Source organism: Chenopodium album, chromosome 27 (genome assembly GCF_948465745.1).
Source record: "Chenopodium album chromosome 27, dcCheAlbu1.1, whole genome shotgun sequence".
Taxonomy (NCBI): Eukaryota; Viridiplantae; Streptophyta; class Magnoliopsida; order Caryophyllales; family Amaranthaceae; genus Chenopodium; species Chenopodium album.
This window is the reverse complement of record NC_137860.1, coordinates 29,802,164-29,827,432: the sequence shown is the minus strand read 5'-3', so window position 1 is coordinate 29,827,432 and position 25,269 is coordinate 29,802,164. Positions and strand designations below refer to the sequence as shown.

The 25,269-nt window shown below is 32.7% G+C and overlaps 1 protein-coding gene and 2 long non-coding RNA genes across 3 annotated transcripts; 2 read left to right on the top strand and 1 right to left on the bottom strand.

Moving 5' to 3' along the window:
- Window positions 1–5,977: 5,977 nt before the first annotated feature.
- Window positions 5,978–7,195, top strand: LOC145621576 (uncharacterized). The gene is made up of 2 exons (XR_014108449.1): window positions 5,978–6,210; window positions 6,637–7,195. It is a non-coding gene; the product is annotated as an uncharacterized LOC145621576 (long non-coding RNA).
- A 2,978-nt stretch (window positions 7,196–10,173) lies between these two features.
- On the top strand, window positions 10,174–14,999 carry LOC145620005 (disease resistance protein RGA2-like). The gene is made up of 2 exons (XM_081674670.1): window positions 10,174–13,288; window positions 14,944–14,999. The coding sequence occupies exons 1-2, from the start codon at window positions 10,174–10,176 to the stop codon at window positions 14,997–14,999; spliced, it is 3,171 nt and encodes a 1,056-aa protein (XP_081530796.1).
- A 540-nt stretch (window positions 15,000–15,539) lies between these two features.
- On the bottom strand, window positions 15,540–23,310 carry LOC145621380 (uncharacterized). Its single transcript, XR_014108407.1, has 5 exons — window positions 22,923–23,310; window positions 21,444–21,514; window positions 20,626–20,737; window positions 16,531–16,579; window positions 15,540–16,001 (listed from the first exon to the last, which is right to left on the bottom strand). It is a non-coding gene; the product is annotated as an uncharacterized LOC145621380 (long non-coding RNA).
- Between the last annotated feature and the right edge of the window lie 1,959 nt (window positions 23,311–25,269).

Genomic DNA, 25,269 nt, shown 5'->3' with positions numbered 1-25,269 from the left:
GGACAGAGATAATGAAAGTTTCGAAGGTGCGTAAATGAATCGACTCAAAGGTTGAGGATGAAGAAGAAGCATCATTGTTCTCAAGCCCGGACTCACGTGAATCCGTTCTACACAAAAGTTTTGCTTGCAGTAAAAGGGTATTATTTGTAACACATAAAAAGTCTTTTATTGCAAAAAAATAATAAGAAATAGAAGTATTAACAAATATCAAAGTATAATAATATCTTTATTTCTTTGTTAATCTCTCTTCTCCTTTGTTAATCTCTTTCAATTTTGTGTGTTTATAGTTATAATAATGTCCTTTTCTTAGTTGATTAGTTCCATATTACCAAATCATTTATAGCAAAAAATTGAAAATGTAATTCACTCCGTACAAGATAGTAATTAATTAATGATAAAATTATTAATATTATGGAATACATTCTATTGTCACTTTCTACCTAGTGAGATCACATGTTAAACTCTAGGACGTTGCAACAATTGTTTCTGATTGAGTCACGTCACACAAATGCCTTAGAAATAATAAGAAATTAGAAGTAGGATCTTAAACTTTCTGAGTTGCAATGTGATGGACTCTCGCCCATATTTGAATAAGCTCATGGCCAATGGTCCATGAAGTTGCAATACAAGCATTATTGATTTGAAAGCAATCTAATTAAAAATTGAAGAAAAATTATACCACGTATTATCAATCAAAATCCATATTGAAATAAATCTAATATGATCACACTTGATTTTTTTTTTTTTTTTTTTTTTTAAATTTAAATGTACTATAAAGGTAGGATAGACAGATCAGATAGAGTAACATGTAGGTGACTTGGATCGAAAATGTGCACATATATGACTATACTTTGTATTATACATAGTGTGCTGTATAAGTGAGTCAAAAATACTGATGCATAGCAAAACTAAAATTGAGTCTAACTTTCAAAAAAAGATGGGAGTGAATGAAGAGGTGACCTAGACTTCAAATGATGCTCAGTCTATTATTAGGCTAGCTATTAGCACTCGCCCAAATTACAAATAACAAATCATATATACGGTATATACGTAGTATTTGATTTCATATTTAATTATTTATATATGTACATTAAAGCCTTGACAAATTTACAACTTACAATTTACAATCTCGGCATGAATCTAAAACATTTTATACGGAGTAATAATGATTAGCTTTGTTGGAAAGTGAGTACTGAGTAGTGACGCATTCCATTACACAAAAAACTTGCATTAGTGCAGCAAAATTAAGCAAAACTACTGCAAATTGCAAGCTCGTGTACGTACAAAGATTAGCAGCTCAATGGAAAACAACTGAACTGTACTATACCAAGGACAATCACATGTTTTTAATTCCGTAAGGAATAGTTAATAATCCTCGGGTCCCGCGTGGCGGTATTGGTTCACATTTGAGAATGAAACGATAAGATCAACTAATTCCGTTTTCTAAATATTGCAATATGAGAATATGACATGGATTTTAAAAATGGAGAGAGATAGCTAGAGAAAATAAAGATATGGATCCATGTCATGAAAAGAGAGAAAAAGAGAGACCATGTTTCTGTCTTTCTGCCTGATCCTGACTTCTCCAAGGACTCGGACCTGAGATTCTGATACTCCTATCGGCAAACTGAGAACCTACACAATGAGAAGAAGTTAGCTAGCCCCGGGGTGATCCGGGAATAACCACTCCGATGATAAAGTCAGAAAGTGTTTGAGAAAGGAAGATAAGTAAGAGAGAGAAAGTAGAGAGAGAGAGAGAGTAATTAATGCCCTCATTAATGAGGTCTTACCTACTATTTATAATAGTTTACCTTGACAGGTGGCTCTCATCCATGCAAAGCCTTTTATGCCAAGTGTCGTGCTTCTGTTGCCACGTGTTGAATTCCGGCAGGCCGACATGTCTCCTTTCTGTAACATATCAGCATCTTCTTATAATTATTGAAACCTGGATATGTGCTTTCACAAGATATCGGTCATGCCCAGATATCATCCCATACAGACCATGTACATAAGAAATTGTTGCAATGTTTTTGAAACATTCTTAAATGATAATTGTTGCAATATTTGTGAAACGGAAGAAGTATTTTTTATGGAGTAATTTCCCTTCCTTTATAATTGCAACTTTGCAAGTTATAAGTTGTAACTCATCTCACATTTGTAAGGTGCCATGCCCTAGAGACGGCCCTGGTTGTAACTCATCTCATATTTGTAAATAATGCCTTTTTGTCACTTATAAATATTTTCTTTGTTTTATTTAGTTGTATCACTTTTGTAATTGAATTGAGGATTCCTAGGTAATGCTTAGATCGAGTTCAAAAAGATAGAGAGAACAAATAAAGAGGAGATATATTTTATAAACTAAAAGAGAAAGTGATTTGATGCATTTTAATTAAAATTTCTATATTTAGAAAATGATGCATCTAATAAAACGGAGCAGGTATATACTTCCTTCGTGTCTTCCTAGTTGATACTTTTCTTAATTATGTTTGCCAATGTACAAATTCAGCCATTAATAGTGGCGGAGCCACTCTTGGGCACAGTGGGTCACGTGACCCAACATTTTTTTTTTACTAAAAGAAATTAAGTGCCTAATAAGTCTAGTGGTTAAGGCTTCACAATTTTGTAAGGAGGTCATGAGTTCGATACCCATGAGTAGCAATTCCATTACTTCCTCTGTTTCTTTTTAGTTAACACGTTTCTTTAGTCACGTTTGCCAATGCACAAATTAAATCATTAATATCTTTAATTATAGATAAGCACAAATTATGAAAAGTTGATATTAATAAAATATGCATTGTGACGAATCTAACAAGAGCCCACTTGACTATATTTTTCCTTGCATATAAATCACAAAACATGTTCAAAAAAAGGTGTGTGAATAGTGCTAAAGTCAAAACGTGTCAACTAATAAAAAACGGAGGTAGTATATTTTTGTTGTTTTTTTTTTCTTTCTTCATTCTTTCTTTGTTTTGGGTGGAGACATAATACTAGTATAATTTTGTCAAAGATATTTTTAATTTATTTATTAATTAACCTATTACCTCAAAAGGCTCAAATCCTCATTAATTAACATGCGAATATTGTATGTACGCAATATATATTTTTGAACACGTATTCTTAGTTCTCACTAGGTAACTTGATGAAATTTATTTTTTATTATTAACTTCATCCCTCATATCTTACCTTCGTAGTTCTCAATAGACAACTTGTTAAAGCTCATCGTTCTAAATATGTTTGGTAATTTTATCGGTGATTTGTCATTATCCGTCACAAATCTTACTCCTCTCCCACAAGATATTTAATACTTTCGGAGTGATTTTTTTTTTTGTTAGCTTTAATTTTAGAATATATATGCATTAATTATTGATTTGTATGTGATCGATTGTTGACAGTGAGTCGGTAACCCAGCACCCATAAAATTCTGGATCCGCCACTGGCCATTACCATATTTAGTTACTCATAAACAAAAATTATCAAAAGTAATCTTGAAAATATAAAACGTGACAAAATTTAACAAGATCCCACATGAATATATTTTTCAAATATTATAATATGAAAGTGATAGAGAACACAATTTGATCATGAGCTTCAACCATTAGTTTAAACTCTTGGTTGATCGATTTGGTCAATTAACATAGATGGTATCAAGAGCCAACGTCACACTAACGGAGTCCATGTCACATCCAAACTTCAAGTTCAAAGGGCTCTCATGTGACTATGCAAAGGAATCTTATACAGTTATACATACGATATATAAATGAATCCAGAACTATAATGCACAAGTCAACATTGCAAATAAAGGAAAATAAATTTGTAATAAAAATTGGTTCATATGTGGTATTGATTCATATTATGTTCCTCGAGCTACACGTGGTAGTATATATATGGGGCTCAAATAAGCATTAATAAAACTTTTATTTTTTGTAATGGTCCTTATATCTTCAAAAGTTGTTTCGACTTATATCATCAAGGCACTAATTATGAGAGTGAGGGATCGATAGCTCAAGTGGTTAGAGCTCCCTCCCGATTCCAGGAGATCCTGGGATCGATTTTCACCCCCGCGCTTGTGGCTCTCTAAACACAAAAAAAAAAAAATTTCCTATTAAAAAAAAAAAAAAATCAAGGCACTAATTATAATTTTAAGAACTTTTCTATATTACCCCTATTTTGTATGACTAAACATAGTTAAGCAAGATCTTATTTGATTAGTTCAATAAATAATTTAATATTATCGAATTGTTATTAATTTTGCCCTTTATCTTGAAAAAAAAAACACATTGTTTTGATTTTTACTACATCTATAAATTTTTATTTATCTTACAACTTTTAAAAGACATATATTTGGATTTCGCTATTAACGTCTTCCATTAGTGACCCATTTAGGGCCTGCTCTCATTGACTAAACTCAGCTAAATTGAACTAAACTGAATTCAGTTGAACTGAACTGAACTGAACTCAGCTGAACTGAACTGAACTGAACTCAGCTGAACTGAACTGAAATGAATATTTTATAAGAGAAGGAAATTAGGAGCTGAACTGAACTGAACTGAACTGAGCTGAACTGAATTTCAACGTAAGAGAACAGGCCCTTAATTTGTTTTCTCGCTTTGCGTGCCAAAAAAATACCCGTAAAGGTTAGAGGTCTTTTTGGTCTTAAGAATTTTATTTAAGCTCTGAATTGATTAAAAAAAATATGTATAAATGTCTCATTTGCATGTCAAGAAATGTCTTGTTTTGCATTTAGAGAAATTTTATTGTACTTGAGAAAATTATTTTTGTTAAAGTTTTGGGGGTTAATACAGATCTTAAAGGTCCAAATGAATCTCAAAATTTAGAAAAAAAAAAATATAACAATCTTGTTTTGTGTATCAAGACTCAAGAGATGTGTTAAATATGTAAATATTTTGTATGTAATATTCTCTAGTCAAAGGATATATTTAGTTCCTAAATATACTCCTCTAGTTACATATTTAACAAGATGTTTATTCAAAAAAAAAAAAAAAACCTTTATTTCACACTTAAATCTAGCTCATAATTTTTCTAAAATTTTATGACATGCCAAATCAACATTGCAAGTAATTTGAGATGGATGAAATATTGTGTTAAAATATACTTCCTCCGTTTTCTTTTACTTTCAACACACCTTTTAGGCACGCAGTTTTAGGAGATGATTAGTTAGGGTAGACGAGTGATTTTATCAATATAATTTTTACACGAAGATTAGAATAGGGTAAGTATCATTTGTTAAAATTATAATTAATAATTAATCCGTTTACATTACATAAACCCGACCTCAAAACACGTGCCAAAAGGCTGTGTTGCAAGTAAATAGAAACGGAGGAAGTACATTATATACTTTTTTCATTCTTTTGAAATTTGAGTGTATATATAATAATAATAATAATAATAATAATAATAATAATAATAATAATAATAATAATAATAATAATAATAATAATAATAATAATAATAATAATAATAATAATAATAATAATAATAATAATAATAATAATAAAATAATAAAAAAAAAACCTAGTGGCTTAGGGCCTGTTCTCTTATGTTGAAATTCAGTTCAGTTCAGCTCAGTCCAGTCCAGTCCAGTTCAACCCAGTTCAGTCAATGAAAATAGGCCCTTAGTAATCTCTCTTTTTGTTCTCTCTCCTAAACTTTGACCTCCTTTGTTAATTAGATACATAACTTGTTTTTTTAGTTAATAAATTCTCTTTATCTATCGTATATCACATGCTTTTTTTTTTTTTTTTTCCCTCTATATATCTCTCATCTCCAAAGAACAGTCTAGGTTCTATTGTCTTTTGCAAATGATGCATTTTAAGGAAATGGAGGAAGTGTGTACAATGATAATCATGTACATGCAATCGCACTTTTGCTATTAAATACTCCGTATTAAACTAATTATTTTTTTTTTTCTTGTTTTATTTATTCCACATTTAAAAACTTAAATATATAGATGTCATGTCATCAATATTTTTGGACCGATGTCTTCATGTCAACATTTTACGGAGTATAAGTTTCAAGCTACTATAAATAGAAGGGTAGTGTGAAGAAATGATAACACCAAACTACAATAATAAGAATATTAAAAGTTTATTTTTGTAGGTTTATATTACTTCAGAGATATGGATAGGGTCTCATTCAAGCTCGTTGCTGTTGCTTTTGCTTTTTTAGCATTCATGCTGTGTACTGCAACAAGTTAGTTCGTTAACAATTTTCAGTGTTTTATTTGTAATTGTTCGTAAATTATTTACTATATTTCTACTTTCTATTTGGAATTTATTTTTTATGTCTCACAAACAAGAGGAAGTTCCAGTTAATCAATTTGATAAACAAAATTTGTTATCAAATGGCAAAATGGTAAATAAAACAACATAAATACACAGTCATTATGACATTTTTATAAATATATCAAGAACAGTGGGACCCATATTTAATAAAAAATTGTTGATTTATTTACAATTGTGCCATTTGATAGACAAATTTTGTTTATCAAATTGATAAACTTGAATTTTCCCCACAAATAATATTTTTTTTATTTTTTTTTTCTTTTGTTAGTAAACTATACAATATTACTCTATAGTCTTTACAAATTATTATAATTTCATTTTATAAATTATGCAGCACCAGTTCTTGGAAGGGCGACAACATCTTATGATGAAGAACTACCATTGCCAATGGGATATGAAATGATACTGGAGAAAATAGCAACAAGCAAAGTGAAGCCGAGTCTATACCAGACTAAATTTGGAAACCAGGAAACCAAGATGATGAATTCTGAACGAATTGTTGATGTTTTTGAGTCGTCTATGAAGAAAGATTTACAGTGCGTGGGAGCAGGTAGTTACTGTAACTTTTTATTTGGACCTCAATGTTGTACTACTCGTTTCGCTTGTTTACCAAATGGTATTATTGGTGGTGTTTGTATCTCTTAATTAAGATCAATCACTAACATCAACTGCATCAATAATCAATGGTCGATCTGCTCAACCTGTATGTTTCTCGATTTTCTTAATTTGCTTTCATTGTAATGTTATATATATGAATAATATGTCATTGCTATGTGTTCATGCTTAGTAGTTTACACAAGCTAATAAGCATAATTAAATAAAGCGTGACAAAAATAAGATTTGTAATCAAGGATGTAATATCAGTGTATCATAAATAAATGATGTATTTTTTTTTTCTTGCGCGTATGGATTATGATAGGGTTGTCAATTGTATATACTAATTTCCTATTCTATTGCATACGTCATAATGAACATGAGCAATACTGTGTGTTTTAACAACTATTTTTACGTAAAAAAAAAGCTCGTTGTAGTCACAATTAATCAATTTGATTGCTTTTTCTCAAATTTGTATATCATACAATCTTACGATTCAAAGTAGTTTCCGATCCTAATAGCGTAGAATGGGAGAATTATTTTTCACCTTTAAAAAAATTGTTTTTTACCTTTACAAACCAAACATTGAAAATTGAAAAAAAATCATTTCTAGCAACATTTTTTCAACAAAACAAACGGAATCGAAGTAATCCATAAGAGGTGACCTCTACTTCAAATGACGACTCAGTCTATTATTAGGTCATTAGCACTCGCTTAAATTACAAATGACAAATCATACGGATGACATTCATTTTCATATTTTAATTATTTATGTACTCCAAGGCTTTTACCAATTTACAATCTCGGCATGCCTCTGAAAAAATTTTATACTCCGTAATAATGATTAGCTTAATTGAAAAGTGAGTACTAAGTACTGATGCATTCAATTACACAAAAAAAAAAATTTATTAGTGCAACAAAATTAAGCATAACTACTGCAAATTGCTAGCTCGTGTACGTACAAAGATTTGCAACTCAATGGAATACAATTGAACTGTACTACACCAAGGGCAATCACATGTTTCCTCAAAAAAGACAATCACATGCTTCCTCAAAAAAAAAAAAAAAAAAAAAAAAAAAAAAAAAAAAAAGGGACAATCACATATTTTCTATCGTACGGAGTAGTTAATATTCCTCGCGTCCCACGAGGCGGTATTGGTTCATGTTTGAGAATCTATATCTACTACTCCGTTACATATTATTTGCAACGATTTTAGTTAAAGTAAAGAGGAAAAATGTCTAATTGTTGCAAATAATATGTAACGGAGGTAGTATATTTAATATATTAAAAGTCGTTCCTAAAAACGCTTCTACGCCACGTGAAGACTTTTACCACGACACGTCACTTACTCAACTCCTTATTATACCACGTCATCCACTCAATATTGATATAAAATATACGGATAAGAAGGTCCGAACACTAAATCTTTGAAGAAATGTTATTGTTTAATCATGTAGGAAAATAGCCTAGAATTCTTTAATGTTGCACATACACTGAATAATTCTTCGTATTATATTATAAAAGTATTGAAAATACATACTACATATACACTATTAAATGCGTGCTCTTAAAAATTAGCAGTTTACACAAGCTAATAAGCATAACTAAACAAAGCGTGACAAAAACATGTTATTAGATTTGTAATCATGGATGTAATATACTAATATCAGTGTGTCGATCATAAATAGATGATGTATTTTTCTTCTTGCATGTATGGATTATGAGAGAGTTATCAATAGTACTTTTCTAATTCTTAATTCTATTGCATAACCTCGTAACCAACATGAGCAATAGTGTGTTTTTAATAGTTACTTTTACTTGTATTGGTCACAATATTCAATTAGATTGCTTTTGTCACATTTGTGATTTGTACAGCATACAATCCTACAATCCAAAGTAAAATCCGGATCCTAACAACATTGATTGGGAGAATTATTTTGCACCTTTAGAAAAATTGATTTTCATACCTTTACAAATCAAACACTGAAAAATGAGTCAATCATTTTTTTAGGAACATGTTTTCCATCAAAACAAACAAATAGAAGTACTCCATATAAGTGATAAGACCATAAGAACCAATAATGTTTTTTTTATCAAAACAAACAAATTGAAGTACTCCCTAAGAGTGATAAGACCATAAGAACTAATAATTTATCTATTTTTATATTAACTCGTACAATATATAAGTCTATGTTACCAATGGCGGAGTCATGAGGGCACCATACTATCCGGAAATCCTATTACTAAGCCCCCAAAATCCCGATCCTTAAAATTTTCAATTAATAAAAAATTAAGACACAACTTCGTACCGCAAATGTTCTTAATATCACGATTCAAATTTATTTTATGTAGTATTCCAAAATTCATCAAATATTATCCCAACCTAATTAAGGCTTTAAACAATGACCCATTTTTAAGAATATTGATCTTCTTATGGGTTCGGAAACACTGAATACGTTATTCGTATCAAATAGCATGATCCAAAATATCAATTATAACTAATTAAGTAATTAATAATTCGAAGGTGCATAAGTTACAATCAAACTAAAAATAAAAAATAAAAATAAATAATAAAACCTCTAATAGTTACCCTTTTTTTTTTAAAATCAAAATACTTCTATGCATATAATGTTGTGTTATTTTTCAAATTAGATTAGATCTTCTTCTTTTTTTTTTTTTTTTTTTTTTTATACATACATATATCAAATTTTAAATTAATACGAGTAGTATAATTGTTTTGGACTTACCGTATTTGACATGGGTTCTAAACTAGTTTAAGTATAATATCTAGTTATTTAGAAAGCACTGTTCTATACCCAAATCCAAATTAGTTGAAAGTTCACCACACTCACTCCCTTCATTTTCGTTTTAATTTTTTTTTTTTTTATTAATTTATTAAAGTGCTTATTTTGGCCAGAAGCTAAGTACTCCGTAAGACAAGTCAATAAAAGGAATTAGAGCAGAGGGCACATAGAGTAGGGGTCGGTGCAAAGAGGGACATGCATTTGTGGAATTTCATTTCATATATTATACGAACCACTTATTTATTCAACTTTTTATCCTAAAATCTTAATTATTGCATTTCTTTTGTTGGTACATGGAGAAATTTATTCATTGGTCTTGTGGAAATACCGCCCAAAGTTTGGAGAAATTTCCCAACACTTTACTTAATTGGTCTACGAGTAGTTGTATAAATGATAAGGCAGCTGTGGTTCTAGTCTTATATCATAACTATTCTCATTCTCTCTTTTGTAAAATATAAACAATATCAAGAAAATGGCGGCGGCGGCGGCGACGGGTATGGTGTTGAGTGTTGCGCAAACTCTATTTGCAGCAATACAATGCAAGGAATTGAAAGAGTTATGCTCTTATTTCAAGTATGAATCAAAACTTGAGACTCTCCGAGGAACCGTTGAAACCATCCAGAATGTTCTCCTTGATGCGGAGTCAGGGGAGCAGGAGCTCAACAATCAGGGGTTGAATTGGGTTAACAAGCTCAAGGATGCTGTCTATGATGCTGATGATTTGTTCGATGAATTTGTCACACTTGCTCGACGACAGAAAAAGATGCCTGGTGGTAAGGTCTCCAGAAAGGTACAAGCTTTCTTCTCTAGTGAAAACCAATTGCTTTTTGCTTTTAGTACCTCTAGAAAGATTAAGAAGATTAGAGAGAAGTTGGAGAATGTTGCTAAAGATCGTACTCAGTTTGGGTTTAGTGATGTGTATAGGCCTGTTAAGAGAAAGGAGGAAACTGGGTCTTATGTATGTGAAGATGGTATTATTGGAAGAGATGCTGATAAGGAGGTTATTCTGGGTATGCTTTTGAGAGAGTCGGATTCATCGGCTGATAATGTTTCTTTTGTGAGTATTGTCGGGATGGGAGGATTAGGAAAAACGGCTCTTGCTCAACTTGTGTACAATGATGATAGGATCAAAAGTGCTTTTGAATTGAAGTTGTGGGTTTGTGTCTCTGATGAGTTTATCATAGAACAAATCCTTGGTAAGATGTTCAAGTCGGCCACTCAGCAAGATCATGGTGATATTGGAGTTGATGGATTGCAAAATAAGGTGAGAGAACGTATACAAGGGAAAAAATATTTCCTTATTCTTGATGATTTGTGGAACGAAAGGCGTGAAGAGTGGCTGAAGTTGAGGGAGTTCTTGCAAGTAGGTGCAAAAGGAAGCCGAGTTGTGGTGACTACACGCTCAAAAAAGGTGGCAGGAGCTATAGGTGACGATCCAATGCACACATTAGAGGGTTTGTCAGATGATGATTCTTGGCATTTGTTTAGGAGAGTAGCATTTACCCAAGGGAGTGGAGAGGTTGATGATGATGACCTTGTGGACATTGGTAAAGACATTGTGAAAAAATGTGCAAATGTTCCCTTGGCTATAAGGGTCGTAGGGAGCATGTTGTATCGTCATGATAAAAGTGAGTGGAAATTGTTTCAGAGAATTCAGCTGTCTGAAATTATGGGCCGAAGTAGTGAAAAGAGCATAATGCCAATATTGAAGTTTAGTTATCATCACCTTAAACCACAGTTAAAGAGTTGTTTTAGTTACTGTGCACTCTTCCCTAAGGATTACAAGATTGAGAAAGAGTTATTGATCCGTCTATGGTCTGCACAAGGCTATCTTGATGGCAATGATGTAAAAAGCAAAGAAGATGTTGGTGAGGAGTATTTTTCTATTTTATTGCAGAGATGTTTTCTCCAAGACATTGAATATGATAAATATGGTGAAATATCTTCTTGTAAAATGCATGATTTGAATCATGATCTTGCACAAGAAGTCGCAGGAAAGGAGTCGTACTTGATGGAGGACACTAGCAAAAGATCTGATGGAAATACTCGTCACGTTGTTCCTCTTAGTCTCTCTCACTTGCTTAATCAAAGTAATACTTTTGGCAACTTTAAGGGATTGCGTACATTTCTTCGGCTTTGTTATGGTGGTCTTGAATCTCAAGTGCCCACAGTCATAGCAAATTACAGGCGTTTGCGGGTATTGGACTTGCACAATGTTGGGATGAAAGCTTTACCAAGTACAATAAAGAAGCTTTTACATTTAAGGTATCTTGATCTCTCTCGCAATAGGGAGTTAGAAAGGCTTCCTGAGTCAATTACTAGACTCTATAATTTGCAAGTATTAAACTTAAAATCATGTTCTGACATAGAAGAGTTGCCCAAGGACTTGAGGGAACTAGTCAATCTTAGGCATTTGGACCTAACACATTGCCCTAGGTTGAGTCATATGCCTGCTGGAATGGATAGTATGACTGGTTTGTGTACCCTAACAAAGTTTGTATTGGGTTCAGAAAGTTCAAAGAAAGCCCAGATTGGTCAACTTAGAGATTTGATGCCTCTAACCAACATTAGAGGTACACTTGTAATTGAATTTAAAAAAGGATACGCATACGATTACCCTTCTACCAGCGCTGGGGAGGGGTCATATATTTCAAACAAGGAGCATATCAAGAGTTTATGGATAATAGATGATGAAAGATTGAGTGTAGATGAAAGATTGTTAGAAAGACTGGAACCTCATCGTGATCTAAGAGAGATTTATATATGCGGATATAAAGGGGTTACATTGCCAAGATGGGCAGCCACACTGGAAAGCTCTCTCCCACAGCTTGTGAGAATCCACACTGGAAATTTTCCTAGTTTGCAACGTCTGCCAGAAATGAGTCAACTCCCGCATCTTAAAGATCTTGCACTCTTTAACATGCCCAATGTAGAGTTGATGGAGAATGATAATAAAGTTGCACATTCGTTTCCGTCACTTGAGAAATTGTACATTAAGGGATGTCCAAGCTTGAAGTCTTTTCCTAGATGTCCACATGTGAAAACATGTACGCTGCACGGCCTGAACGAAGCACTGGTATTTTGTCAAAGAAGAGATGATGAAGCAAATGCAACGATCCATTCTGCCTCCTCATTTTCCGCCTCGTCTTTAAGCAGCAACAACAACAATTCAGCCGGCGATGATGTTTTCGATTTGAGGGTTTTACAAATAAACAACTTTCAATTAATGAAGTCCCTTTTCAGAGAGTCTATACGAAGCATTGATGAGCTGAAATTGCGTGATGATATGGAGGTGGAGAGTTCGTCGAGTGGTGTACAAGAGTATCAACGAAAGTGTGCACTTTCTATTAATAGTCTTGAGCTTCAAAAGTGCCGAAATTTAAAGAGTGTGTCGGGAGGAGGAATACAGTATCTCACCAACCTGAAAAAACTCAATATTGAAGATTGTCCTAAACTCAATATAGAGGAGTTTCCATGGAGAGAGCTTCACGCTCTCTGTGGGTTGTCCTTAATTGAACTTCCACAAATGAGAGATATACCAAAGGGCATTCAATACTTGACTTCCCTTCAAACTCTCGATATTCGAGGTTGTGAGAATATGAAAACACACCCGGAGTGGCTTCATTGCCCTATGTCTTTGCGATCACTTACAATTCATGGTTGTCCAACGGTGGAAACGCTACCAGAAGCAATCCTCCCCTCCCTCACAAGGCTTTCTATAGATTCCTGCGATGGATTGAAGGAAAGATACAGTCAACCAAATGGGACTCACTTTTCTCAAATAAGCCATATCCCCGATTTAAACCTTGTTCTTTTAACCTCGGCATGCCCAGAAATACTTGCGTGGACCTGGTTCACAATAATATTATTGTGGACCCGAGATTTCTACACACGCAACTGACATTATATTGAACATAGTGACCTTTATTTTTAACATAGTAACCTTATTTTCAACATAGTAACCTTTATTAAAAGTTGTATAATGTTTAATACTATTGTGAACTTGAAGTACAACGTTATGACCCTAATTTTAACATAGTGACCTTTATTATTAATACTGACCTTATAAAATATTTCATTAAAAAAATTAACCTCTTATAGCCTATATATTACCAAAATGACTTTTATTTTCAACATAGTGACCTTCATTTTATTATAGTGACTTTTTTTTTATCAATAAAACAACCATAGTTTCTCTAATGTTAGTGGTCCACAATAAATTAGTGTGAACCAGGTCCATTTAAGAATTCACGAGGCATGCCTCTACCGAGAAATAATTAATTTCTATTGTAACAAAACTGATTCTTTGTAATAGCCAGCTAGTTAGTTAGTTACAACAAACTATTCTTTATATAGCTGTAATTTGTAATAAATCCTCTCTATTCATTTCGATCAAAAATTCTTCTCCTCTTTCTCTCTCTATTTTTATTGATCTTCACTGTAAATATCAACAAACCTCAGTTATATTTGAGACATCCCCAATTTATTCCTCCGTTTTTAAGACATCTCGCAATGGAAACTGCATGTGCACCACATTCGGTAAATATTATTTATGCTTTTTTTTATTAATTTCCTATTTATGATGATTTTTTTTAATTATTAATTTCCCATTCATGATTATGTTATCGACCTGTCAACATTTGGTTAATACACTAAAACTAAAATTCAAAATCTTTCGGTTAATTATGTACAACGACATTAAGTTTTAAGGTAGTCCATTTATTTTTATTGATTTGGTACATGATCTAATTGTTAATTTATATTAAGATGGGATTTTGTAGGGTTATGTTTTGTAAACGACAATTTGATACCTTTAAATGATTTTTACATGCTTAATTTCTTGTGATGAAACCAAATTTATCGATAATAATTTATGTTAGGGTAAATTCTAAAGATTTTAGAGTGATTGATTTACAAACTTAATTTAAACTTAGGTTAATTTTTCTTATGAAATTATGTCCTAATAACTTATAAATTTTATGGATCAGTCAAAACAGAGAAAAAAAAAATACTGAAAGATGGTTCATTAATATTGACAATATGAAGTATTTGATTGTATCAAATAAACTCAAGACGTCAAAACTACAACATACCCAACTTTTTGAGTATCTTCTAACAGTTTGTTTACTTTGTTACTCTGTATGCATGTTATTATTTCGTTAAAATAAAAAGTGCATGTTATTACCTCGGTTTGAACAATATTTGATTGTTTTCGTATTGTTGTAATGGTGGTGTACTGCAGGTAGCCACAAATTCAACGTCATTTTGTTGAAGGATCGTGCTCCTTTGAATGGATAACAATGCTGCTTGTTTGGTCGTAGCTGCTGGGAAGAATAGTGAATCTAGAGTTGCTGTTTGTACTTCATTTCTTAACAATGATGATTTAGTTATCATATAATTTGGTTTCTAGTTAAGGAACTCGTTGATGTAATGTAACTAGGCCTTTGCATATGATGTGTGGGGTGCATGGAGATACCCTTCCTAGAGGGTGAGCTTCATGGCCCTCTGATGCTCTTCAAGGCCTAGGCTAGTGTTCAATGTAAACGTTAAAACAGTTGGATATCATGACTAAATCATGTGATGTTAAATTTTTATTGCATAAAATAAATTGGGTATGATATAGAAATTCTACTTATATAGTTTCTGTGCTCCGCGATGCCTGGATTGAGTATCAGTTGACAATTATATCTACCAAAATCTCCACTATAGCTTGAAGGTAATATTGACTAACCCTCTGCTAAAGCGGTCTATGTCCCTATCATCAACTTTAGAAAAATTGATAGAAGCTATTCTCTGACCCCTAAAGAGACATAATGTAAGATGAAGTAACCATTCTAGTGAAATATAACTCTGCATCACATCCTCTTTCTTTGATGATAATGCAAGATAAAGTAGCCAAACCAAATGCTAATTCCTTGACGTTTACAAAAGGGCATTTCTCCCCCAAAAATTCTAACTTCCATTGGCATCACCTGGTAATTGCTAAACTCAGCTTTATTACATGTTAACTTTGAATCACCTTGTGCACTGTATTTCTAATCTCAGCTACCATTAGCACCTTTAATAAAATCCAAAAAGGACTTCTTGAACATATAGGGGCAAGATTAAAAGCAAATATTCCATACTGCAATAAAAACTTAGTAATCTGTATACAATCTTAATTCTTGTAATCAGGATTGTCACGGAGGCCAAGTTTCGAAAGAACAAAGCAATAGGACTACCAGTCAGTTCTCCTCAAATATTTCAACAACTTCTTCCTTTGCTGCGCTTTGCTTAAAATCCTCGACGAGAATGTTTATCCTAGAACAAAATAACATAATTGTTGGCTGTCAAACATATTCCACATCAAGTGAAAGATTACGTCACTTGTTTACTTTTTCATATCAAACTGTCAAAAACTACAGTGGTGATTAAGAAAGCCAAATAAATCAGAAATAAGGCTAAGGTATACATCACACACACACACCAAACCCCTACCATAGGCATAAAATATTCATACAAGAATTGCAGTTTGCATACACTGAACAGAGCATAAGAACTTAGTGGGGAAATACTCTACGAGATCGGTGGCAAAATATTTGTCTTCCCATCCTACAAGAATTTATTGTTTGGTGTTGCCAATAAAGTATAATAAAGTATAATCATTATCATTTCTATTGAACATATATAATACGCACGACATACCAAGACTTCAGAAGCATATGACATCTGTATCAATTATTTATTGAAAGAACAATACAAATTCAAGAGAAACTTATTGTTCAACATACATACACTGTAGTACACAATAACATACAGAAATGTTGAGGGTCCATAACAGAGTTTTTACCTTATTGTGCAAAAACAGCAGACAAGTATTTCCGTTGTAAGCTGTGCAACTGCAAAGTACAAAGAAAAAAATGATGATCAATTGCTACTGATAAACAAAAATGGCAATCATGAAAACAACAGAAGTTTCAAAATCTTGATTTTATACTGGGGTATATACTTGAGCTGAACAGAGCATTATAGTATGTTTCCCAAACTCAAAAGTTTGAAAATACTCAATACTAGGTAAAAGCTAAGGTTTCCACAGCCATGATCAACGCTAACAATTTTCATTGACAATAAATTTCCTTTCCCAGATGTTGGAACAAAATAAAACTAGCATATTGTCATTGACTCAAAGAGTGAAGCTGCACCTAAACACATGATATAGCCCAACCAAGATGAATATGATCCGATCAACACAACACCCTATGAAAACGAAATTCCATCATTCTTTTACACCAATAACTATAGCAATAAAACTGAAGAATCACAAGTAATTAACCATTTCAATAATGATGACAAGATCAGGCAACACCTACAAAAAATAGAAACTGACATAAAGCTGGTAGCATTGTGCAATCCATGGGACCAATTCGTTCGCATGAAAAGGTACCTCCAGAGGCTCCATTCAGGAGTCAGGAGATATGAGCCCAGCATAATCGTGGCTAGTAAATGAGCAAGTGGAAAAACACAGTATAATAGTGATCGATCAGGAAGGATCTGACACCAAGGGCCATCAACTTGAAACACCCAGCTAGATGTTTCATGTTTACATCCTTTCAATGTAGGAATTTAGATAGTGTTTGCCACTTTGAATCTCTTTCCTTCCACATCCTTTTGTTATGAATTATCATAACTGTAACAAAAAATCTAAGGAAGAAGAAAGAGAATTCAATCTGACAACTATAGACATTGCAGAAATCAGAGGATAGTTATCATGCTTTCGAGTGGCCTCATTCACTCCCAAAGCTTCTTCAATATTCTGGATGCCTTTCTACATGCCAACTCTACCTTATTTATAGGAAAGCTATATCTCCTCTCCCTCTAACAAGCCAACTACCTTCCTCTTCAAGATACAACTACATAAATTGGACTAGCTATTATGTTCCACCCTTGGGTTGATATAATGTCCGTAACTTTGCTTTCCTTTCCTTTCTCCCTCTCTCCTTCCCTTAACGGCTTGACCACTTCCCCCTTTGTGATTTCAGACAGGATGTTTTTGATTTGTTGTCTTTCCACCAGTTTCTAAAGTGAGTACAATTTCTCTACACCCCAATTTGTTTCCTTTTCATTATTCCTAACCACTTCCCCCTTTGTGATTTCAGTTAGAATGCTTTTAATTAGTGGTGTTTCCACCGTTTTCTAAAGTGAGTACAATTTCCTCCACACTCCTGATTTGTTCCTTCTTCGTATTCCTACTCTACACTCTTGATTTGTTCCTTCTTCATATTCCTACTTAGCTACTACAATAGGTTTTACTGAAAGGTCATAGATAATTGGTGGTGAAGGCTGCCTATATCCCTTCAAACAACCCAAACTAAGGAAATAATTCCCTTCCTAGGCAATACTAGCCACTAAAAATTACATTATTATTTCAACCATTTGAAATCATAATGATATATCTCTCTTAGAAGCTATTTTTCTATGGCTGCGAGTCCAACCTTTTTTGTCAGGTTCATGCAAAATGTCATGCAAGATGATAAACTGATGGTGGTGGTGGTTTTTCATTGCTTTTCTCAAAGATATTAAAACTAAGGAAACTTTTTAAAGCCATCTTTTAATAATAAATTAAAATAACACTAGCAAGAACCCAGTTATTGTATACAATGTCCTATTTTAACCAATTCTATTACCTTGGTTGGATGGTGTTGAACTATTGACAACAATAAATTATTATCATGTGGTATATGGTAAGATTTGTCATTTTGCATATTTTCAAATTGTAACTTTTTAACATACGAAGCCAAAGTTAATAATGGTCAAAGGTACAAATTAGAAACCACCAATAAAAGTGTATTCTAACTACAATAACAGAGCTACAGAAGTATGTTCTATGGGGTGGTACAGGTATCTAACTCATACATACAAAGGGGGACAATGAAGAAAGAACAGAGAGTCAAAAAAAAATTTAAAATAAAGATAGTGAGGCAGCGGAAGGCAGTAGAGCAGAATGGAAGATAAAGATTAAAGAGAAAAACAAGGTCCATTGGAAGTGCCAAAAACTACAAACAGTAATTTCGACCTCAATACAAACAATAAACCATTTTTCTTGTGACAATCAATTCTCACAACCCAAAAACTATAACTAATAACCGTTCCAAAAGAATTTGTAAACCTCTAATCGAGAGAAACTCTACTGTCTCTACATTGCCAAAAAAGAAGTTAATAACTCACTGAACTGAAGCAAAAGCGGGAGAGAATTATGTTGGGGTGAGAAAGAACTAACCAGGTTTCTTTCTAGACCTTTCAAGACAATAGCCCACTTTCAAGTATCATAATTCACAATCAATCATTATATTGCTAAACCGATTGGCAGCCTGGTATCCATTGAGAAGAAAGATCACGTACTACATTTCTTAGGAATGTCAAAGACCATTCTTCCGAAAAAGAGGAGGGGGGGGGGGACAATGATTAGTGCCTGTCCTGTATTACTTAAAACACTTTGACCATACTTTTTTTTACTAATACAACATAATATATGTGTATTATTTGAAAATTTATTGGATTTGCATGACAGCATGAGTACATATTTATAACAAATATCAACTTTTTTTTTAGTAATAGATGGTTAAAGAAACTAATGCTTAAAAAATATGTGCTGCCACACATGGATGAAAAAGAGGAACATGGACCTCAGATTTGGTATTTTTCACTTTTAAGGACCTCTCACTTTTTTGTCACCTTAGACCTGAGGGTAGAAATCTGGCCACTTAACTCATCTTTAACTAATTAGAATGTTAGCCTTTTGATAAACAACTGCCAAGTCCTTATTAGGATGTATTAGAAAAAATTAAAAATCTCAAATCCTTGCAAGAATTAAAAATAAAATAAATAACTGTCATGTTTCTTCTATAACTGGAGGATGCCATTGTCCACCAATAATCACCTCTCCAACTCCACCCACCTGGATGCATGAAAGAAACCCAAAACCCACAATTTTCTCCCTCTTGTTTGCAGCTTCAATATTGTTTTTATAATGTCAGCCGGCAAACACCCATTGCTACCCAAAGCACCACCCATTGAAAATATCAACTAAAAAATCCACACTTTTTGTAATCTTTTAATTATTAATTGTTGAGTTAAAATAAATAAATAGATTTCTCTTCTAAAATTTGCCCACTCCACCGTCTTCTACACCTTTATGAGCAGATATGATCAGCCAACATACCCAACACCACCTTACTATCTTCTTTCATGAATAAAAATGTATCAATTATAATTCAAAATCAAGCCCAAATAATAAGAATCAAATTGGGGGAAAAAAATTATAACTCGCTCAAAGATTTCATAATCAAATTACCTCAATAAAATTTTAATCGAATTTGACTCTCTATCTGGCCTCTTCTGCACCGTCATTGAAGGATTTTTCACAAACTCAAACTCGGGAACTCTATTTATGCTCCAATTTTTGTACCTTTTTTTTGGGTGTTATTCGAGGGTTTAATTGTAGTGTCATATAATGAATTTTCTATTTCAATTATTTTCTGTTTTGATTTCTTAGATAGTACTCATAAATGACTAATATGAAGTAAGAGCTGAGATTTGAGAATGGTGGATGGAGGTGGCGGAGGGGAAGGTTGCAGAGGAGAGGTGGAGGAGCAATAAGCTTATGACTTTCCCAAAAATATTGTGCATGTCATCATTATTTGTGCAGGCAAAGGGCCCACATTTAACTACACTTGGGTTAAAGTTGGTTAACTGTCACCGGAAAAGGGGTTTGAGTTCCTTAAAGGTGAAAATATAAGTGCAAGGTCCATAACTGTGAAAAATATAAAATGTTAGGTCCCGGGGTTATGTTAACAAACGGAGGGAGTCCCACAATTGAGTAAGCAACTCATGTATATGATTATTTATAAGCCATCACATTTTAAATAAAGAAAGTCATCCTGCTTACTTTGAACACGTGTTGATCCACAATCTGACTCATGCATTTTAAACTCATCCCGCACTTTTTTCAACTCAAGCTTTAATTTCTCCTCTGCAGACATGTTATCTGGATGAAAATACTGCAAAGAGAACAATGAATTCAAATCATTATATCGAAAAGATAAATTGTATGATATCTATCAAGAGTAAAGAAAATAGGCAGTATGATTTCAAACAGGTTTTTAGCAATGTTTCTATCCCTAATTATTGGTTCATGGTCAGATGTCAACATCATAATGAACTCGAATAAATATGAAGCTTTTAATAGAATGCTCTTAGTTTTCAGAGTACAAGTAAAGGAGTTCCCAGCCATAAGTGTGCCATCAGAAATGGACATGAAAGCTAAACAGAAAAACAAATAAAATCATAACATACTCTTTAAGTGATATATACTACATATAAACAAACAGTCTGTCCCATAAACTCACTAGTTTTATAATCCAAAATATTAAGCAGGCAGAGTTTCATCCTAGAGAGAAAAAAGCCAACTCCTCATACTGATCAAATTGGATCTGTAAATGAAGCTACACCCCACAGGCATTTACATGTGTTATATTATGGAGACTGATGCAAAAGTGATGGCAGCTCCTCTCTAGTACGTCAACTAGCATCATTTGTTGTATCAAACTAATTAAAATATGATACATAATTGTATAATAAATTAATAAGGCATGTTTGCAAGTTAAACTGACAAACAAGCATACACATATATTTCATAATGATAACAGAAATTTCAGAGAGGAGACACAGAGGAAAGTAAAAGGGGTCTCATAAAGGAATCACTACCTTTTCAACTAAATGCTCTTGTGGAGGATTCTCCGTGAAATTAGATGGAGACAACAAACCCAGACTCTGGACTACGGGAAAAAATGCATTCGTCAGCACATTACAACAGAATAGCAAAATGAGCTACTTTAAAATTAAGTACAACATTACTTTAACCAATAATAATGGACAAAATACTTCATGTTTCAGACAATACTCCTCTGAAGAATATTAAATAATGCAAATTACAACCATGCAGATTATAAATGTAACTAAAAACACTTCACAAACAGATCAAACACAAGTTGATTTGTACACAGCTAAGAGAGCTTCAAGGTTCCATTCATTCAGGCTTGCAGCATCCACTACATCGTCCAAGTGTTAAATAAATACTCTATATGGCATAATTTGTTGGATATCATTACTTTAAATGGTGTAAATTTTCAGAAATTATTAGTGGATTCTCTCTGAAAATAAAACAAGATGAGATTATATGATATTACCAAACAGAGAGCTTCAAAAAGACTTACAAGGCATATAAACACTACTCTTACTTTGCTATGTCCAAAAACAATAACTTTAATATGCAGGTTCCCATTAGGATAACAAAGCAAAACTAAGGGTTCGACAATTGACATTACAATAGAGTGTGGCCAATGATGAGTAAATGCACAGAAGACAACATCCTTGATCCATCACACTCAAGACTTTTCCTTTCATATGATCATTCAAAAGCAAACAATCTTATCTTAAACCCAAACTTAGCATCATCCCCTCCATGTCTGCTAAAAGCATGAACATAGAGCCTAAAGTCCCCATTTCAAGAAGAGAGCTTTAACCCCAAACATCAAACAGATCAAATATGTTGGCTGCCTTCCATGTCCACAAAAGGATTCACTTCCTCTAGCATTTCATACTTTTCTAATATATAACACATCTTAGCCTAGAATTATCATGCCAGGCCTTCAATGCTTAAACAAAAAATAAACTAAAACCTTGAATATAAATGAAACCATTTTCCACCCACCTACCCCAACTTATCCCACACCCAAGATGAACATAAGAGATAAGTACAATGAAATGTCAAACTTCCTTAACTACTTAGATCAAGTCCACGGATTGAGAATAAAACAACATCATTATAACGTAAGCATTCAATCAACGCGCTTGAGCTCAGCAAATTTGCTCGGATAACTAAAACAGCAGGGTATTAAGTCATTTCTTCAAGCTCAAACAAAAACTATGAATTCATCCTTCAATACACAACACTTCAAAATAACAATCCCAAAACTAAGCAAAGTTCATTAGCAATTTTTTCCCATAAGAACATTACAGATGAACCCCTGGTGATAGAAATCCTGGGATTCACACCATCTTAACTGTCATGTAAGATTATAGGCAAAACATTCAACACAAAAATCGCAATTACAATACAAAACAAAAGTGAAAAGCACAATTCTTCAAAGAATAAAATTATTTGAATGAAAGAAAGTGACTCACTGGGAGCATTCTTGAGCCTATTATCCTTGCTACTATTGCCAAGAGACGAAAGACTTTTCCTCAACTATTTACAATACTTTGTAATCTAATTGGACTGATTCTCCTCATCCTTTTTAAGCTTCTTCAACCTCTCACCCAATTCTGAAATCGAAAACCAACTCTCCTCCTCTCCATCCTTGTTCTTTCCCTTCACCTCAGGCCTCAGCTCCCTCAGCTTCATCCCCAATTCATCATGAGTGTACATTTTAAGAAAATCGAAACCCGCCGTCTTTGCCATCCTCGGCTTCCCCTGTATTCATCTCTTTCCCAAACACCTCCATTGGCAAATTTCACCTTACCAACACCACCACCTCCGCTGCTTCCGCCGCCATTGTCGGCAGCAAATTCAACGACATCTTATCAGTTGTATTACTCCAATCTACCCCTACTGTTCCCTTCATTTTTCCCAGCATTATAATTAGGGTTTCCGGCAATTCCGGTCTGAAACATCGCCTGCTTCTGCTGCTGCTCCAAACCCGGCGGCGGAACTGTCGATCGACGGCGAAACTCCGACAAATTCAATGTAAACCTATCAATTTGGCTTTAATCTCCTCTGCTTCAATTGGTAAAATTGTTAATGGGTATAATTAATTGCCGGGCAACTTTCAAGCTTTTCTTCAAACCGAAAATCCACAATGTTTAGAACCAGACTAAAAATTTAATACATGGAAACTTGAATTGACAACTTTATTAATTTCCTATTCAAATTATGTTTATGAATAATTAATGGGCGCTAATAGTCTAATACGGAGTATCTATTCTTCTTCCTGTAAATTGGAAAAAAAAAAAAAAAAAAAAAAAAAAAAAAAAAAAAAACCTTTCCACAATTTGCCTAACATCATATGTTTATTGGACAAGTCTTATCAATTAACCTAGGCATATTCTTAGGTGTACACTTATGCACCTAGAAATAGGTGTAACAACATCACAATATGAACATTAGCTTTTCAGAAAGTGAACATTAGCTTTCTTCTCCTCTATTATTCTCCTTCGTTTTTTATTTTCTCTCTCCTCTGTTTTTTTTTTTTTTTAATTTTCCCCCTTTTTTACACTTTTTTTGATTGAATTTGTTTCTTACACCATAAAATTAGTTATTAAGTATGATTTTTTGTGTGAATTTCGATTTTGTGCTTTAATTTCGATTGATTAAGATTTATGTGAATCTTTGAATTCACAAATTATACTCTGTTTTTATCCTTCCTTCTTTTATTCCTTTTTCCTCTTTTTTTTTTTTTTTTTCTATTTTTCTCGTTTTTTTTATTTAACGATTGAATCTGTTCCTTACAATATGGAATTGGTTGTTTATCTGATTTTTGGAATTCATATGAATTGATTTTATTAGCTTCGATCAATTTCATCTATGTATGAATTTCATCTACTTTTCTGCATTTTTTTCATCAATGAACATAATCATGCAAAATATGAACATATGCATAGGTTTCCTTAAATGTGAACATTAGCTTTTCAGAAAGTGAACATAGGCATAAAACATATGAACATATGCATTTCAGAAAGTAAACATAACAATTCAAAATATGAACATAAGCATTGGTTTCCTTAAAGTGAATATAACCATTTTAAAGATGAACATATGCGTAAAAAATATGAACATATGCATTTAAAAAAGAGAACATATGCATAAAAAGACTTAATGAGAATATTTATGAACAACAAATATTTATTATGAATATTTACATTATGAACATATAAAATATTATTATGAATATAAGGCATGTAATTATGAACATAAAAAATTGAAGAAATAAAAAATAATATGATTATGAAACATATGCATCATAAGTATTAATAATATGAACATATGCATTCAAAATATGAACATATGCATTGGTTTATTTTTGAATGCGTATGAACATAATTTAACATTTTAGAAGGTGAACATATACATAAAAAAATATGAACAAATGGATTTAGAAAGTGAATATAAGCATTTCAGAAAGTTTACAAAAGGATTCAAAATATGAACATAAGAAATCAAAATATGAACATAAGAATTCAAAATATGAACATATACATTTCAGAATGTGAACATAAGGTATTCGTTTGATTTCACTAATTTTTTTGACAATTCCAATAAATAATTTCGAACAATAGAGCATCGAACAATATTCAAACAAAATTAAGTGATAATCATATAAATTCAAACAAAATTAAGTGAAATTTACATAAAATTGCCTTTTTTAGGAAGGATCCTGTTGATTTAGCATTTGTTTTCTAATGTTTATTGATGCTTTTGCATTTTTTAGTGAGAGAAAATGAAATGGAGGAGAGAGAAAGTGAAATAGAGGAG